The sequence below is a fragment of the Hoplias malabaricus genome, chromosome 1, assembly GCF_029633855.1.
Source record: "Hoplias malabaricus isolate fHopMal1 chromosome 1, fHopMal1.hap1, whole genome shotgun sequence".
In the NCBI taxonomy this organism is placed as follows: domain Eukaryota; kingdom Metazoa; phylum Chordata; class Actinopteri; order Characiformes; family Erythrinidae; genus Hoplias; species Hoplias malabaricus.
Genome location: NC_089800.1, coordinates 75,753,657 through 75,770,976, shown reverse-complemented (window position 1 = coordinate 75,770,976; position 17,320 = coordinate 75,753,657). Strand labels below are relative to the sequence as shown.

The 17,320-nt window shown below is 39.7% G+C and overlaps 1 protein-coding gene across 1 annotated transcript in view; it reads right to left on the bottom strand.

Annotated features, from left to right (window-relative positions):
- akt1 (v-akt murine thymoma viral oncogene homolog 1) overlaps positions 1-17,320 on the bottom strand; it is a 64,709-nt gene that overhangs the window by 28,568 nt on the left and 18,821 nt on the right. The window contains exon 3 of the mRNA XM_066673454.1: positions 278-406. Within this exon, the coding sequence (XP_066529551.1) occupies positions 278-406 (129 nt within the window). The remainder of the gene's footprint in view (positions 1-277; positions 407-17,320) is intronic.

Here is a 17,320-nt window from a genome sequence, read left to right as displayed (position 1 = left end):
TTGTTTATCTCAAGTTGTGTTAGTTTTAAGAAATAATTTTTAATTATGTTTAACTCCTAAAACCTCTGACTGCTGGTGAATGCTGGCATTACCGCAACGGGACACTTGCATAGACTTTTACGGATACGTGGATTATTCCCAAGGCGCTTGGGGTCACAGGCTGGTATTTATGTAACTAATGAAGAAACCTGCTCATTTTGAATGTGAATATGTCTTCAATATTTGAATATGTCTCCCACCATCCCCTCTACCAGTGAAAGCAAGCTGAGATACTCACGTGCCACAGAGAAGTTATTGAGGGGAGTCTCCAGCTGGTCCACGTCCTGTGGCCGCTCCTTATACCCAATAAACGTACCATCACTCTTCAGCAGGAAATATCTCGGCCTCCAAGTCTTAATGTATTCTCCTGCAGAGCAGAGAGAAAAACCATTTAGAAATTAATATGAAAAAAGAGACAGATTATTAAAGTTTTCTTTATATGATTTAATAAATATCTCTGACCACTGATAAACCATGCAACACTGATTTGAAGCATTTATGGGTTTAATGGTGCCAAAATTGGCCGTAGATCACAATTACTAGTGAAAGAACCTGAATTATCAGGTCTGATGTAAACCCATTGTTATACACAACTGCGAGCTACAGCTCCTGAGAGACCATAAAAAGACATCAGCTTTACAAACTTAATTCCTCAAACCACACTTAAAATTTGCTGTCTTTCACATCTTTCTACCAAACATCTATTTCTGCTGAAGACTAGAGGGAGACAGTGTGCCAGATGTTGCAGAATGTAGGGGGGAAAAAAGCTTACACATCAGAAAAGAAAAAAAAAAAAAAAATATATATATATATATATATATATACACACACACAACTAAAGCATCTGCAACGTGTCAGGGATAAAAACGGAGACTGAAGAAAAGTTGGGAACGGAACAGTTCTCTGAGAAAGAAGCGCAATTCATTTTTAATTATGGTAGAGGAATATTAACCCCATGCAGCGGCTGAGCAAGCTGTCCTTAATTGGTCCATTTCCTCCTTCCACTTCAGTCTGGAGTGGAGGGGGATCAGTCAGAGCCGACTGCTGCCTCTCTGCCTCCGCAGAGTTCGGGTCTGTTCCCGCTGTGACAGACCAGTCAGAACTGAGTGGAGAATGAAGATTGGTCTGATGGGGCGAAGCTTTGTGGCATTCATCAAAAACAGAACAGAAGGAGTTACAAAATTCCAGATAAGAAAGAATAAGATCTGAAATTGGAATATCGGACTGTCGTTAGATGAAAAATAAAATAGCAGTAATACAAAGTCACAGCTGCAGCTGTGTACACCACAAAGCCCTGGTCCTGGATGACCACAGTCCAACAGTTTGGTGACATTCCTGCTCAATCATGATTGAAGTCCTTTAGTAGAAAAGGTGTATTTAAGCCAAAAATTCACCAACTTAGCTGGACTCTGGCCCTCCAGGTGGACATAATACACGGTTTGACATTCGCTCCTCCAAGGCTTATAGCTCTGGCCTCATCAAGCATTACTCAATTTCAGTTTAAAGTAACCTGAGCTTGGTGAAGGTGAAGCAGGCCAGAAAAGCAGGTCATCACCATCCACAGGGTCTAAAAGGCTTTACAGCAAGCTGTCATCCCAACTTATAGTCCTACATTGCCACAATCCTCCCCCCAAACTCCCAATCAAAGAGGGAGAGAGAGCACAAAGCCGTGCACTCGAGAGAAAACATCCGCCTCCCAGCCCCGCGTACTTAATGATTTTCAATTTGCAGCAGATGTCCAATATGTTATTACGGCTGTTGCCATTTTTCATCGCGGCATCGAGAGGCGGACGACTTCGGCTCAGCCACTCGTTCTGCAGCGTAAGGAGGTTCAACAATCAAAATGCACTTTGTCGTAAGAGCGCTAATGAATGTCAGGTCTCAAACTCAAAATGCTTTAACTTATGATAAAGGAGTGGTGGCTTTGAGCCAAATTCTCTCACAGGGTCTTCAATTCTCGGCCCACTAAATGTTACATGATGTGTTCTACACGTGTACAGTAACAATCCACTGGACATATGGTGCCATATACTCTACAGAAATGGTTCCCAGAGGGGGGTCGTAAAGCTATTGGACAGGGGCCGTAACAAGACAAATGAATAAGATACATAATGCATGTCACTTTATTTTGGTTTGTTCAATATAAAGTTGCAGTTTTGTATGAATTACAATGTTTATAATATATTCCAGACAGGTGTATGTGTGTGCACTGAAAATGCAGGGGGCTAAAGTTCAACTTGTCACTAGCCATTTGAACAGACCTTTTTAACAGGACAGTAGTCCATAAATTGGTCAGCTCTACACACACAAACAGCTGCACTGTAGCATTCATTTTCTCCATTAAAGCTTCTGTGTCCAATGCTCAAGCTCTTCCTAAAACTTTTACTTAGCAAATTAAAAGATTCTTATTCCAAAATCATCAAAACTAAACTGAGATATAAAAAAATGAAATAAATAAATAGTTTCCCACATTTATTCAGTTTCCCACCCAAAAAATATAAAGAAATATTAACATTTGAACATTCATTTTTGTGATTCCATTTTTTTAATCAATAAATAATACTAATATAAATATAGTTTCATTGTGTTGATCTTACATTGATTCTTTCTTTTACATTTAAATATCCATTTTTAAAAGCTTCAGTCTTAAGGGTCAATACGATTTATCACGATTAATCTCAGCAAATTGTGATTAGTTTGGGTTATTTTTTTGTTTGTATGTTTGTTCACTGGCCCTTGTGCCCTTACTGACCACTGGCAAATCCCTGACCTACTTCAAATCGGTGAAGATACTGTAATGCAAGTGGTTGTAGACAGAAATTCATTTTTTATAATGATGTCATCTTCAAAACTGCTCCAAGATTTGTCATTTGACCGATGCATTTAGGCATGAATCAGAAAGCAGTTCACAATAACTCTCTGACCCGTTTTCCCGACAGCTCACCTCCTTTACTCCTACCAATCCATCCCTCCCTCTCTCGTTTCTGGAGCTGAATGGCTGCCAAGCAATCCTGAGGACAGTATGTACACAGTGCAGTGTGCTGGGTGATGAGGTCAGAACCCAGAGCACACGTCACTTTCACAACAGAGGAGACATTGGAGAGACCCTTAACACAGACACTAGAGTGGCTTGAGGAAACAGAGACCAGCAGACGAAGTCTTTCCAGACTGATGTGATGGTAATAAGTACTCAGACTTCGCCCATTTGATCGTGTAAACTGTACTGAAAACAGACCAAAACACAGTCCAACTGAAGTCCACAAGTGTTCTCAGTTACTGAGAGGAATAAATGATGGAAGAGAATTAACACCTGTGGGCAAATATGTGTATTTACAAGATTATATGAAGATGTGATTAAATGTGAGTATGCAGGAGTGCGAAGTGTGTGTGTGTGTGTGTGTGTGCGCGCACGCCCTCAGGGGCACACAGTGTCCAGCTATTGCTTGCCAGCTCAACTGACGTACACTGCCCACCGCGATTGGCATGGTGTGGCTTTTTGATGCGTGTCTCCAGTCTTTGATGACGTCCCATACCACCCAGCTCGCCCCACTCACACACAAACAGAGAGGAAACTGACAATGCAATACTCAGTTAACCATCCCGTTTCTTTGCTACACAAACAATGAGTTCCAAATTAAATTTGCAGATTACAGTTTAATCATGTTACATATGTGGGGAAAAGCAGCATTGAAGTCTTACATAGAACATATCATTGGCATCGTCCCCTTGCCCGAGAACGGAATCCAACCGCAGTCTGTTACAGTCAGGATCGTGGGGCAATCCTCTACACTCTATCAGCATTAAAAAGTGTGTTGAAATATCTACAATAATTTCAGAGTTACGTTTGTGGTATGATCACCTTTTCCTTTAATTCAAGTGTGCTCTCAAGCTGCACAGCAGTGCCCAATCCTCAAATGACACGATCAAAGGTAATCTCCTGACCTTATTGAACACAGTTCTTAACATGGTCAATGCTACATCTGTGGTGCAAAATATTCTATTTTCCTTCTTCATTTTAAGTCATAATTTTACTTACAGGTATGAATGAGATAAAAAAAAATCCTACATTTTCAGTGTGGTGCCAGATTTTTGAACCCTACTGTATCTGCACAGGGTTTAAATTCTACACAATCATGCACTAATCAGCAAGCTAGTAGTTAACAGTCACTTTCTGTAGCTGATGCTGGACACAAGAAAAATGTGTAAGTGATCTGAGTGAATTTGAAAAAGTGCCAAACAGTGAGGGCTAGATAACAAGTCTTCAAAATGGCAGCTCTAGGGCTTCCTTGGTATGCACTGGATAGTATCTACCAGTACCTACATGTATCACACTTCTAAGTGTCCTGCTAGGACTCGTTAAGTCCCAGCATTCATGTGAATATTACATTGATATCGGCGCTGTCCAATGAAAAACATTGCAACTTTACAGGAGAAGGAGATGAACTTCTTCACTTTCAATGGAAGTCAATGTAAAAAGGTTTATTCCAAGTGATATTGGAGCATTTGTAATGGTCCATTCGTTATAAATTTTCGCATGATGTAAAGGACAGCTGCTGGGTTCAAATGATGTAGTAAACTAAACAAAATGTCAAAAGTAGAGATACATGTTTTTAATTGGACAGTGACGATAAATATGACCTTCCCAACAGACCAGGTAGAGTGCTTCACAACAACAGTATTCACTAACTCCAGTGGCCTCTTTCAGCAGGATAAAGCTCACTGCCACACTGCAAACATCTTTTAGGAATCGTTTCAGGAAGACAACAGAATGTCGAAAGTGTTGTGTTGGCCTCCAAATTTCTCAGCTCCCATTCTGATCAAATGGAAGTGGGATGTGCTGTAAAAACAAGATCTATGGGGACCACACCTCTTACATCTTACGGGACTTCAAGGATCTGCAGCTTACATCTCAGTGCCAGATACCACAAGACACCTTCAGAGGTCTTGTGGGGTCCATGCCTCCAAGGGTCAGGGCTAGTTCGATGGCAAGACGAGGGCCTTCACAATATTTACCAGGTGGTGGTAATGTTAAAGCTGGTCTGTGTACATAATACTAAGCCAGACTTAAGCATGAAATCCCAAAACAAAAGACATGGAATTTTTGGCTTGAGTACTGAAATTTGAATATGGTTATATTTCAAAAACACATTTACAAGTGAGGGAAGTGAGAAATTAGGGAGATGAACTCCAGAAGTCTACAATAGCCTTTATTATGACAAATTGCTCTAGAAAGTTTTATTTAAACTATGATGGGGTGCCTCTGCTGCCACATCATCCTGACACGTTTACATTTAAAACAGATCCAAAATTGTCCTCATTGTCTCGTAGACAGGAACATGTGCTAAGGATACACATCACAGAGGAATGTGACACCATGGCTTTACCCCCAGTCACAAGAACACAAAGATACTCACACAGACCTCTATGTATTATTTTCAATGGACTAAATCCTAAACTGCGCACCCCAAATTTTTACTCAACTATTTGCTGAGAATGAAGTTTCAGGGAGAATTACCTTTGAAAACTTGACCAAAGTATACAGAAAATTAATGCTACTGGATTGGATCAGAGAGAGAGAGAGAGAGAGAGAGAGAGAGAGAGAGAGAGAGAGAGAATAAAAGGAAGAGAGAAAGAGAGAAACAAAGAGAGAACACTATTTATTGCCCTATAAAATTACCGGTGGGTCTATATAATGAAAATAGGTAAATACAGATAGATCATATTTTGACCATTGTCAAATTTTTACATAACTGTCAAATCTCTCTTATCTTTATCTTATACAAAACAGGATGCCTATGTTTTACTATCAGTAATATTATTATTAAAACAAACAAAAATACTTTTATGGCTATTCATAAACATATACTTTATAAACAGACGGTGTGTGTACATCTACGATTAACATCCGTTCTCCAAAAAAATTACTGCAAAGACTCCCACACTGCACATCACACAGTCGTTGAAATGCACAGGAGAACCATAGCACTGCACATAGCTCATGTTTGCCACTATTGCTGCATCACAGACTCCAGCTTAGTCATGTGACCCCAGACTTGTCCACCACATCCGCCTGACCGTCTAGTCATTTCACCTTCCTGCTCTTATGGGCCAGATTCTAATAAAGTCGGTTCAGTGAACACCACCCTGCCTTCCCCACAATACAAGCCCACCACAACATCCTTTTTTTCTTTTTTTTCTTCCTCTTTTTCACTCTTGCCAGTTCCACTTTTTCACACTCAGCTCTTACTTCTTAGCTTGAAGGCAGAGAGTAAACAAAGCACAATGTGTATGGCCCGCAAAAAGGAACTTAGTGTACAATTATATATAGTGTCCGAAAACACAGTGGACAATTTTTAGTGCACTCAAACAATCCCACAATGCACCACAAAAAGTAGTGAACCACCCATGTACAGTAGCAGATAGCAGATACACATTATCCACTGCCTTGTTTGGTTTAAAAAAAACAAAAACGCAAGAGGCAGTGTCTGAATTCTTTCACTACCCTCCTCATTTCAGTTCCCTATAACAGTGCACTGCATAGTGAGCGATAGTGAGGTTCTCACCTGGACACTGAAGGCTGTTTCAAAACACTCTGATGAGGATTTTTGGGAGAATTTTGGGGTGTGTTTGGTTGTGTCGTACAGCCAAAAGGTCAAGCCATGGCCAAATTTCAGAGAGATCTGAGAGAGTGGAATCAGATCTCTTCTGTATTCTATGAAATTCATTAATTCCATTTTCACCAGACCCGCTGGACCACTATCTGCACAGCATCCATGTTCCACTACCAGCTGCTTCTCCTTGTCTACACTCCAGGTTGTTTTTCCAAATATGACAATGTGTAAATGACTACCAAAAAAAAAAAAGTCTCATCTGTTCATATCACATGACTCTTTATTTTATAGATGTTCCCTCCATAATATTATCATTTTTTTAAACTAATTTATTTATTTAAAATGGCAGTGTCAATTAGGGATGGACAATATGGCCAAAATGTATATTATGATATATTGCTTAATTTTGTCTGATACGATATAATTCCGATATCGATATGAACGGTATAAAAACCACTGAAAAACATCCAAGAACAAACAAGAAACTTGACATCACCATCAAACATAAACCTACTGGCTTTGTCATTACTAATATTTTAAAACTAAATTTAAAATGGAGTGCAATTAACTGACAGCAATGCCCTGTAATGTACATCACTCAGTGACAGGTGATGTAAATAATGTATATTAAAATATTGTTTAAAAATAATAACAGAATTGTTGTTATTGAAATATTTTTTATTGTGATATATACTGAAATTGAATTATTGTCCAGTTTATATATTGTTGTTGATTTTTTATTAAATATGTTTATTTTTGTTTATATATATTTATTAAAAAACAAGCTGTTCCTAAAATATATCAGTACTCTTTTAGGAATGTGTCTATTAGATAAATCCCATGCTATTTCTGAGTAACTCTTGAATCATTACGAGTTGTTTACTTTATATAATATGGTCCAGTCTCTTGAAGGGTGCCACAAATTCAGTTCCATGTGACTTTTTGCTTATGTCCCAAATACATACTGAAGTGAATATAAATACAGGACAGTTACCGAGACATGTTTTTATCCAACAATTATCCAATTTTTAACTTCTGGTGTATTAATTTCAGACAATAGAAACTAACAAAAATTAGTCATTAAATCATATCCGTCAGCAAAAAAAAAAACACTCACAATTTCATCCGTTTTCAATACACAAATCAATCTGAGAGTCTGAAGCAAGCAAGCAGAGGCACGTTTAAGAGATACTGTGATAAAAGTATCTCATCTATATCGAAACCATCATTGCAACGTTTCAAACATCAGCGTGGATTCTTCTGAATATCTCTGAATGCTGAGATACGTTGATTCTCAAAAACAGGAAACAAATCATGAGCTGAGATAAGAGTTTACTGTCTTTACCACTGCCATCGTATCACATGGAGGCATCCATGAAGTGCTGACATCATTAAACAATTGCATGTGTTAGAATACACTGGGCAATAAGGCTGTGTTCAAAACATCAACTGCTTAATAAATAGTTGGTGAATAAACAATGACACATGCATTAACACGATGATGGCTGTGTTACTACACATTAAATGGCTAATATACAGGATGCGCTTGCCCGAGTAAAAAAAATTCCAGGGGGGACCTGGAATCACTGGGCGCAAGGTGGGAACACACCCTGGGGGGGGAGTCTAGTAGTACAGTGCTGTTATAAAATCTAAATGGATCAAATGTGATCTAAGGCATGCTGAAGTTTCTTATATACAATTGCCACGTTTACACTTCGAACTACAATGCATTCTGTATCTGGATGGTGTACCTTTACACAATTAAGACAAATGTAACCATGTCTGTGACTGTAATATATTTGGCTCTGGCTCCTTATCTGAAGACAGTTACGTAGGCAACTTAATCAGAGAGATATATATATATATTTGTGTGTGTGTGTGTGTGTGTGTGTGTGTGTGTGTGAGTGAGTATAAATGTGATCAGACCTGTGTGAATGCATGCATGTGTATGTAAGGTGATCAGGTCTGAGTTTGTATGTGCATAATACAATGTATTTGTGTGTGTGTGCGTATATATATATATACACACGCAATGTGATCAGATGTAAGTATCTGCAAAAACACAATGTCATCTGATCTGCGTGTGTATATAAAAACAATGTGTAAGAAAAATCAAAACATGATTTTGTGTGTGTGTGTGTGTGTGTGTATAAACTCAATCTGATCAGTTATGTGATTATATAAATGCAATTTGGGCAGATGTGTGTGAATAAATGCAGTTCGACTGTGAGCATATTACAATTTTACCAAGTTTATTGTATATAAAAATTATATTAGCTCACTGTCAATTTGAAAACAAAAAAATGGATCAAATAAACTAAATTTCATTTGTGCTGCGCATATTGCAGCCCATGGTTTCCATCACTCCTGCAGAGGAATCAGTTATACAATTAAGTATATCAAACCACTCTGAATGGCTATCTACATCTCAGAGACTGAAATGAAATTTTAGGGGATTTCTCCTGAAAAGGTTTTACAGCAATTGTTGGTATACATTTACAGAAAGTGTGTCATCATTCCATATTAAAGTTGTTGTGCTGCGGTACATGTGTTGTGGTGCATTGTGAAGCTGCTGCTAATTCTCAGAAATAAGGAGATCTCATCTACAAACAAGGACGTGTGACTGAGGAGAGTGTACACGTAAATACAGTGTAATAAAGTACACGTGCGTAGTCTTGGAGCTTCTGTGGCAGTACAGCTGTTGTCAGATAGAGATGAATTAGAGATGAATGTGTAAGTGTGGACCTGTCAGGGCCTGATAGAGTGCTGGTACATGTTTAACAGCTGCACAGCACAGGGATGCTTGCAGGCTAAAATGGAATATAATGAAGAGCAAGAATCTAGCACTCAGAAGAGAATTCATCTCTATCTGACACCTGACATCATTCTCCCTCTCTCACACCCCTCTATCTCTAATTCATCTCTATCTGACAACTGCTCAAGCAGCACTAAATCAAGTGTTTAAACACACAACTGTGTTCGTGTTTGGACTGTGGACAAAAATTTACATTTTTGTGTCTAAATAGTAAATTTGTGGTTTTTTAAGCCATTTTTACACACTGTTGCTGTCTAAAGAAAAACCTGCATCTCCAAGTATAGGAGAAGGGGAAAAAAAAACTTCCTAACTTTCAATGGTATATCAAATATCAAAAGTAATTTTGATAAGAACTCTAGAAAGTATCTTGAGAATGGGGTGTATTTGCTTCAGGAATCTACACAAATGCAGGCCAAGTCTACACAAATTTTCAAAACTGAGGATTTTGTCTGCGTATTGGCCTCTCGTCCACACAAATCTGTGTTTTCAGTGACATAAAGAAGCAGTTTTTGTGTAGATTGGGGGCTAAAATGCAGACAATAAATGAATCTGTGTGGATGAAATTCCTCCTCATTCAGTGAAGTACATAAGTAATTTAACTACAATGTACATGCAACTAGCACTAGATTTCAGATTTCAATGTATGAATAAACATAAATAGTGCTGAAGTATAAATATATAATGCACTGTAAAGAAATAGATTCAGTAATTTCATGACTTGCGCAGTGGAATACAAAGAGAGTATGGAGTGATTTGAGATTAAACCACCATTTCTCTCATGCGTAGTGGTGTTCTGATACCACTCTTTAACAGGGGCCCTTGGCCCCCTACTGGACGGGCATGAGAAAGCAGCTGTTCGCATTCGCCCACACGAGAATATTTTCAAAAACGGAGAGAGGAATATATACAGATCCGGGTGGACCGGGACACAGAACAAAATCGGCCTCAAGTGTTCATTTTTACAAACTCTCTCTTACTGGCTATTCAACAAACGGCCTCCACACACCAATCTCTGCCAATTTTTATATGAATTTACAAAGTGAGGTTTTTATCTTCTCTGATGAGAGTAATCTCCAGAAGATTATCACCATTCTAAAAATCTATTATACACGCAAATATTAAAGTGCAACGGTGAAATACCTAAAAATGTAAAGCTTTTTAAGCAGAATCAGCTGGATATTAACAAGTGTGGTGAAATGGTTCACTCGCATTTATGTCACCATCGCCTGTCGGACAGTACTGTAACTTTTGAGGTTTTTAAAGGAATAGTGACAATATAAAGATGTCTCAGCTAGTGCACATTTACTCACAAGCGTTTACAATAACAGAGATAAAACCAAACATGATTTTTTTTAAAAAATTGATGAAGAATATTAAACTTGCCAGCATTTTTTTCTTCGAAAGTATACCCTTTGAGAATCAGTGCTTAGTATACTTAACAGTTCTTCTCACACTATAATTTGTAATGATGAGTAACCAGAATCGGCACGTATTTAAATGTTTATTCACCGGCTTATGCGACCAAAGCTCTGAAGCCCTAAAAATGGTATTCGTGACATCCCTAGTACAATTATTCATTCATCCATTATCTGTAAGCGCTTATCCAGTTCAGGGTCGCAGTGGGTCCAGAGCCTACCTGGAATCATTGGGCGCACGGCGGGAATACACCCTGAAGGGGGTGCCAGTCCTTCACAGGGCAACACAGACACACACACACACACACATTCACTTACACCTACAGACACTTTTGAGTCATCAATCCACCTACCAACGTATGTTTTTGGACTGTGGGAGGAAACCGGAGCACCCGGAGAAAACCCACGCGGACACGGGGAGAACACACCAACTCCTCACAGACAGTCACCCGGAGCGGGAATCAAACCCACAACCTCCAGGCCCCTGGAGCTGTGTGACTGCGACACTACCTGCTGCACCACCATGCCGCCCCCTAGTACAATCAGAAGATTATTATATTTTTTTTGTAATTAAGTTTAAAAATTATAAACACAGACACGGGTGGGATCACAACGACAGCGGGATGTTTATTTAAAAAAACTAACACTGCTCATTGCAATACAGTTGAGCAGAGCTGAACTCTTTAACACTTCAGTGTCGCTTGCTTATGCTCCACTCAAATGCAGTGCTCTCCCTTCAAACTGAACTGACGGGTGAGAGAAAATCAGAGCTATTAAAATATCAGGTGCTGGAATTTGCTGAGTATGGTCACTGTCACTGTGCAGTTAAGGCAATCAGCTGGAGTATATAATGGGACAAAGTAGCATAAAAAGTTGTCCAGTAAAATACAAGACAGAATGCTGATGGCATTAAGAAAACAGGCCATTAGCTTCTTAATAGAGATGGCCAGGGCTTTACAGCTAAATATCACAGCTTCTGCACAGGGAGCTGACCCTGGATTAGCAGGAAAGTATGACTTTTTGACACCATTTTCCATGCTCCCAGCTTAAGAGGCCCAGGGCACCTTTGTGAAGATTATGAGAGAAAAAGAATGTTTAAAAAAAAAAGGCAAAAAAAAAAAAAGAACACCCACATGGAAGAGATGCAGAGGCTGGTCGTCTTTATGAAGGGAGGACAGGGTTTGTCTTCACAGAATAAGTCCAGCACAAAAGTTCTGTTATTATTATGACATCTACATAAAACACTGTACACAGAGGGCAAGAGGAGAGAGAGACACACAGAGAGAGAGAGACAGAGAAGTAGGGAGAGTAAGATAAAAGATAAAAAAAAAACAGAAAAGCCAAAGTAAATCAAAGGGTGGGTTGAAATAAATGAAGAGTCATATCTACAAAAAAATTGAGACAGAGGAGAGAGAGGGAGAGAGAAACACAAAAAGCATAAAAAGAAAGGTGGAAAGAAGCTGAGAATTTGAGAAAAATAACAGGAAAATAGAATTAAAGTGAAAGGTACCAGAATCAGAGAGAGCGAAAACAAAGGCAGAACGAGTAAGCGAGTGTCCCTTTAGTGCACCACCCACACCCTAAAGGGAGGACTTCCTGCAGGAACTGCCTCCTACATTCTGTCCTCCTCATTCATTGCTCAGGATGAGAGAGAGAGAGAGAGAGAGAAAGAGAGTGAGAGAGAGAGAGAGAGAGAGAGAGAGAGAGAGACTCAGAATAAAAAGAGGCAGTAAGGTTGAGGATTTAGGGAATTAAAGTCTGAAAACTGGGAAGGTGGTGGGGGGGGGGGTGTACTTTTGTTGCTTTTTCCTGGGTCGCCCCCTCTTTCTCTCCCTCCTGGATCTGGGCTGGTGTCCCGCAGCTGTGGCAGTCGCCCTGCGCTCTGCATCTCAATGAGTCATCACCCACCAGTGGCCCACCGGAACCCCACCGGGGTCTCAGCCACTGCTCACAGCACTAAGTGTCTGTCTCCCTTTCTCTGTCTCTCTCACTCACACACACACACACACACACGAATGTCCTGATGCCTGGATCTGAGGGTGCAGAATCAGCTGTAAAGGTCTGATCATGTTAGACCTGATTAACAACTGACCTGTTCCAACAAACCAGACAACTCCATGGTCGTTAACAAGCTTTTCCTGAGTTGAAAAGCCTCCAAAAGTTACATAGTGCTGTTTCTGCAATGCTAGAATATTTTTGCCAGAGTGACAACAAGAGAGGCTCTGTTCTCTCTATTACAGGTCAGTAAAGCATTGCAATGATTTTGAAGCTGTAATATAGGTAAAATTAATACCTAGTGTTGCTTCAATTCACATGTATTTCTAGCTTAATGAGGGAATCCATTTTATTCCTGACTTTAGCTCTAGCTAAATGAAAGGGTTAGGTGACAACAAGAACGAATACCATCTTTGGTGCAATGTACAAAATAGCACCCATTTGTGAAGCAGCTCCCAAACCTGAGTATGTGAGTGAACTCAGTGAGCGAGTTACAGGCCAGCTCCATGTGGTGCATTGCGCCTAAGAAGTATTATAGAATACAGGACTCGACACAATTAAACAGGTAAAGATGCGTCTGCCAAAAAGTGTCAGCTCAACTTCATTTTCATGAATGTGTTAACACGTTTATGCATGTGGTAATTTAACACTAATCAGTTTACTAAATTTGGTCACAACCTCCTTTCATAATTCAGTTTTGTTACAAAGCCTAGTGGCGTATGTGTGCTTATGTTGCTAGATAAAACAACAACTGTTGAATTCAGTAGGACATATATTATTTATAGAGAATACTTATTATTATTAAATGTCATAACTAACCCTCTGCCCAATGATAAAGCTCTCCCTGAAACTTTTACTCAGTAAATTAAGAGATTTTAATAAAAAAAATTGTTATGCATATGTAGGGCTGGACAATAATTCAATATCACAATATTAAATGTTTCAATACGAATGTTATGGTTTTTAAATACGTTTTCAATATTTCAGTATACATTATTGACATGATTCTGTCACTGACTGATGTTCATTACAGGGTGCTGCCATTAGTTCATTGCACTCAATTTTAAAGTTAGTTTTAAAATGTTAATATATAAAAATATATTTTTCTGTGGCTATTTTATTGTTAATATCGGTAATACATCGTATTGACCAAAATGAAGAAATATATTGTGATACAAATTTTGGCCGTATCGTCCAGCTCTATGCACATCATACTAAACTACTAGCATTTTAATTTTGTTGTTGTTATTACATGTTTTAACTGATAGACACTACTAATATAAAAGCAGTTCCACTGCGATTAGTTTATTTTCCTTTTAAATAACCATTATTAAAAGCTTCAGCCTTAGAAAGGAACACTGTGTGCAAATTGTGCAATTAATTAATTAATCAATCCATTCATTTTTTTAATCGATTGACAGCACTAAATATAATAATGTTATTCTATAAGGTGTGGACAAATGTGTGAGACAAATTGCAGTGTTATGTACTTGCTTAGCGTACCTTTAAAAATAACTGTATCATACCAAAATAATCAAATCATGTTGGAAAAAACAATCATGATCTAATCAATTAGTCATTTATACCCCTATCATCTACAGTCTAACTCAGGCTGCCCAGGAGTTCTGCCTCCATCTCCGTCCCTCTCCCTCCTCCACTCCTCCTTTCTTCCCGTCTTTTGTTGGCTTCTTTTTTTCATTCCCCTGCAGCTGGATGGGACTGAGCCTTTGGCAGCCCCCCTCCCGTCTTCTTTTTCCCTTTTTCTGCCACTGCTGCTGGGGTGGGCGCTGCCACCACTACAGGAAAAAAAAGGAGGGGGGTACAGAATACATGAAGGAAAAAACTGGGGGAGGAGGATGAGGAGAGGATTCGACCCCTCTTTCTCACGCTCATAAGAAAGCCCTCACTTCTTCTCGGCAGCCAGAGGCACCTGCTGATTACCATAGAGACACTGTGTGAAGCCTCCCCCCAACACACACCCCCCACCCCGGGTTTTTCTTCTGTTTCAAATTTCTCCCCCACCTCCTTTTTCCTTTCAGTAAACAAGTGGTCCATGGATTAGTTAAATGGGCTGCTGCACAGGAAACAAATAAACAAACAGGAAAAAAAATTGGAATTCCGTAATCAACTTGCGAGTTACGTAGAGCAAAGGGCGATCTTGGTCTAGTTTTGGTTACAAATATGTGAAGGACAACTATAGAAGGCCAACACCTGAATGATTTAATACCAAATTTTGTGCTTTTTCTTAACATAATATTTCAATTAAAACTTTCAGAGGGTAGGAAACATTGTTTGTCATCAAACTTGCATCATTGTTGAGACATTCTTCCTGAAGCCAGAAGAAAGAGAGAAATGTGGTTGCTAAGCAGTGATACTGCAGTGGTATGCATTGTGTTCCCCATTCACAAAATGAACAGATTTTTCCAACAGCCTCTCTCTCTGTCGCTGTGAATCTGATCAAAGAAATAAGGCTCCATTATTCCACACTAGACTTGATTTATAACCAACTATGATAACACAATAGCCTTTTAATGAAGAAGCCAACCAAGAAGCAGGTCCAACAGAATTCTTAAGCACCTCCAGGTTTGAGAAATTGTTATTTGAGATATTGGAGAGATGTCTGAACAGAGGGGTTGCCACTTGACTCAACATTACCTTTGATAGCCTAAGGAATGATGTAAATTTAGACAAACAATAATTGTCTCAAAACATATCATAGTAATACCATGTTAAAAAATCATTCACGAAGTACCACACGTGTGAGTGGAGCCTAATATGCCGCAATTTGCTTCCCGTCATCAGTGTAGCCTCGTACACCAGCAACACGTGTGAAAAGCAAAATTATGATTTGGGCCCATTTTTGACGCATGCGCAATTCTGGCAGTTTTCCTGCTGAATGTGATCTAGGCCAATAAACATCCTGTGTTTTCTAACTCGAGTGGATTTGTTTATTTACTCTTGTGCCCAAAGGTGTGAGAAATCGTTTCATGTAAAATTGTCCAAAAAAATGTTTAATTTCTGTTTCCTTAAACACAAAGTTTAGTTTGATTATCCATTCCATGAGGATCCTTTGCTATATCCAGTGTTGTAAGGGTGCAAGCATCCGCTGCTCTCCTTCATTATTCTGTCGACATCTTGGGCAGATGCCCCTCCTGTTCCACTGCAGAAGAGAAAAGACCCCTGCTTACAATTTGGGGGCATCGTCTGGAGATGTCAGCTGGAGGTGAAGAGCTTGCTGACATTCCTTTAGGCTCACACCTTTTTGGCTTGAGATCTACTTTTATTAAAAATTTGTTCTTAATGATTTGTGTAGTTAAATTGATGTTAAAATAAATTTAAAAATAAACAATCGGAGCAATCGACCAAGTTTCTTGGTAAGATGGACTAGGTGATGACAGTTAATGTCTCTTTTCTGTTATATAAGACTTAATATTTACTACCACAGTTTCGAATGCTTGTAATAAGCCAATGGGTAAATAAAAGGCAACAGCAATGGTACGTGATATCATCACTGGTTGAAATTATCGTGATGTTCAATAACATCCTTTATCTGCCCAAGGCTAGTGGAGTGTCCACGGAAAGTACATGGAGACTGGTTGCTGACCGGTTGCTGAAGAGAGCAGCGCTGGTGATCGATGTGTGGGGCGGGCAAGTGCCACAGCAGTCGGAAGCAGTATCCATACTCCATTCTTGAGAGTCAGCTGGGACTTCCAATTGGCAAAGGGGGGGGGGGGGGAGATGGGGTGCAAAAGGGGCAAAGAGAAGAGAACAGAAGTGAGGAAAATCCTGTCAGGGGCCGAGGGGGTAAAATAATGAAGGGAAATGTTGACGATGAAAAGGAAAGGAAGAGAAAAATAGCCGAGCCTTGCAGCACAATTGCAGAGCAGGAGGTTTCGGCACAGAAAAGTAAGCACACAGCAGGCTGACTGCAACAGAGGTGGGCCCTGCTGGAACACACACACGAAAACAAGCCCTCCACCACCCACAACCATCCCAGACTCCCCCTCTCCCGACAGCTGCACCCTGGCAATTTACATCTCTCCAGCACATTTAGCAGGAGCCTGTCTGCTATCACCCGAGGCCCAGGGACCCTGCTGGCCTCCAGACACCAGACAGAGCGCTGTGCATGCGGGAAGCCTACATCCAGCACTGCCGCTACCCTCCACGGCACTGCAGCTTTAAACCCAGTCAGCACTTCTCAACTACGCCTGCTACTTTTCCTGATAATTTTGTGTGCCACATCCTGTCAGATCAGTCACTGAGGTAAGGATACATGCAAAGAGGGTCTAGGTCTCACAGGAGCAGACAGATGTAAATGTCAACTCTACACAAAATGCTTTTCGTGAGGATTAAGATAATTATTTAAAATGCACAAGATGTGGTGAGGTAAAAATGGTCAAAATAAAGTGTGTGTGTGTGTGAGAGAGAGAGATGGGGGGTGGATC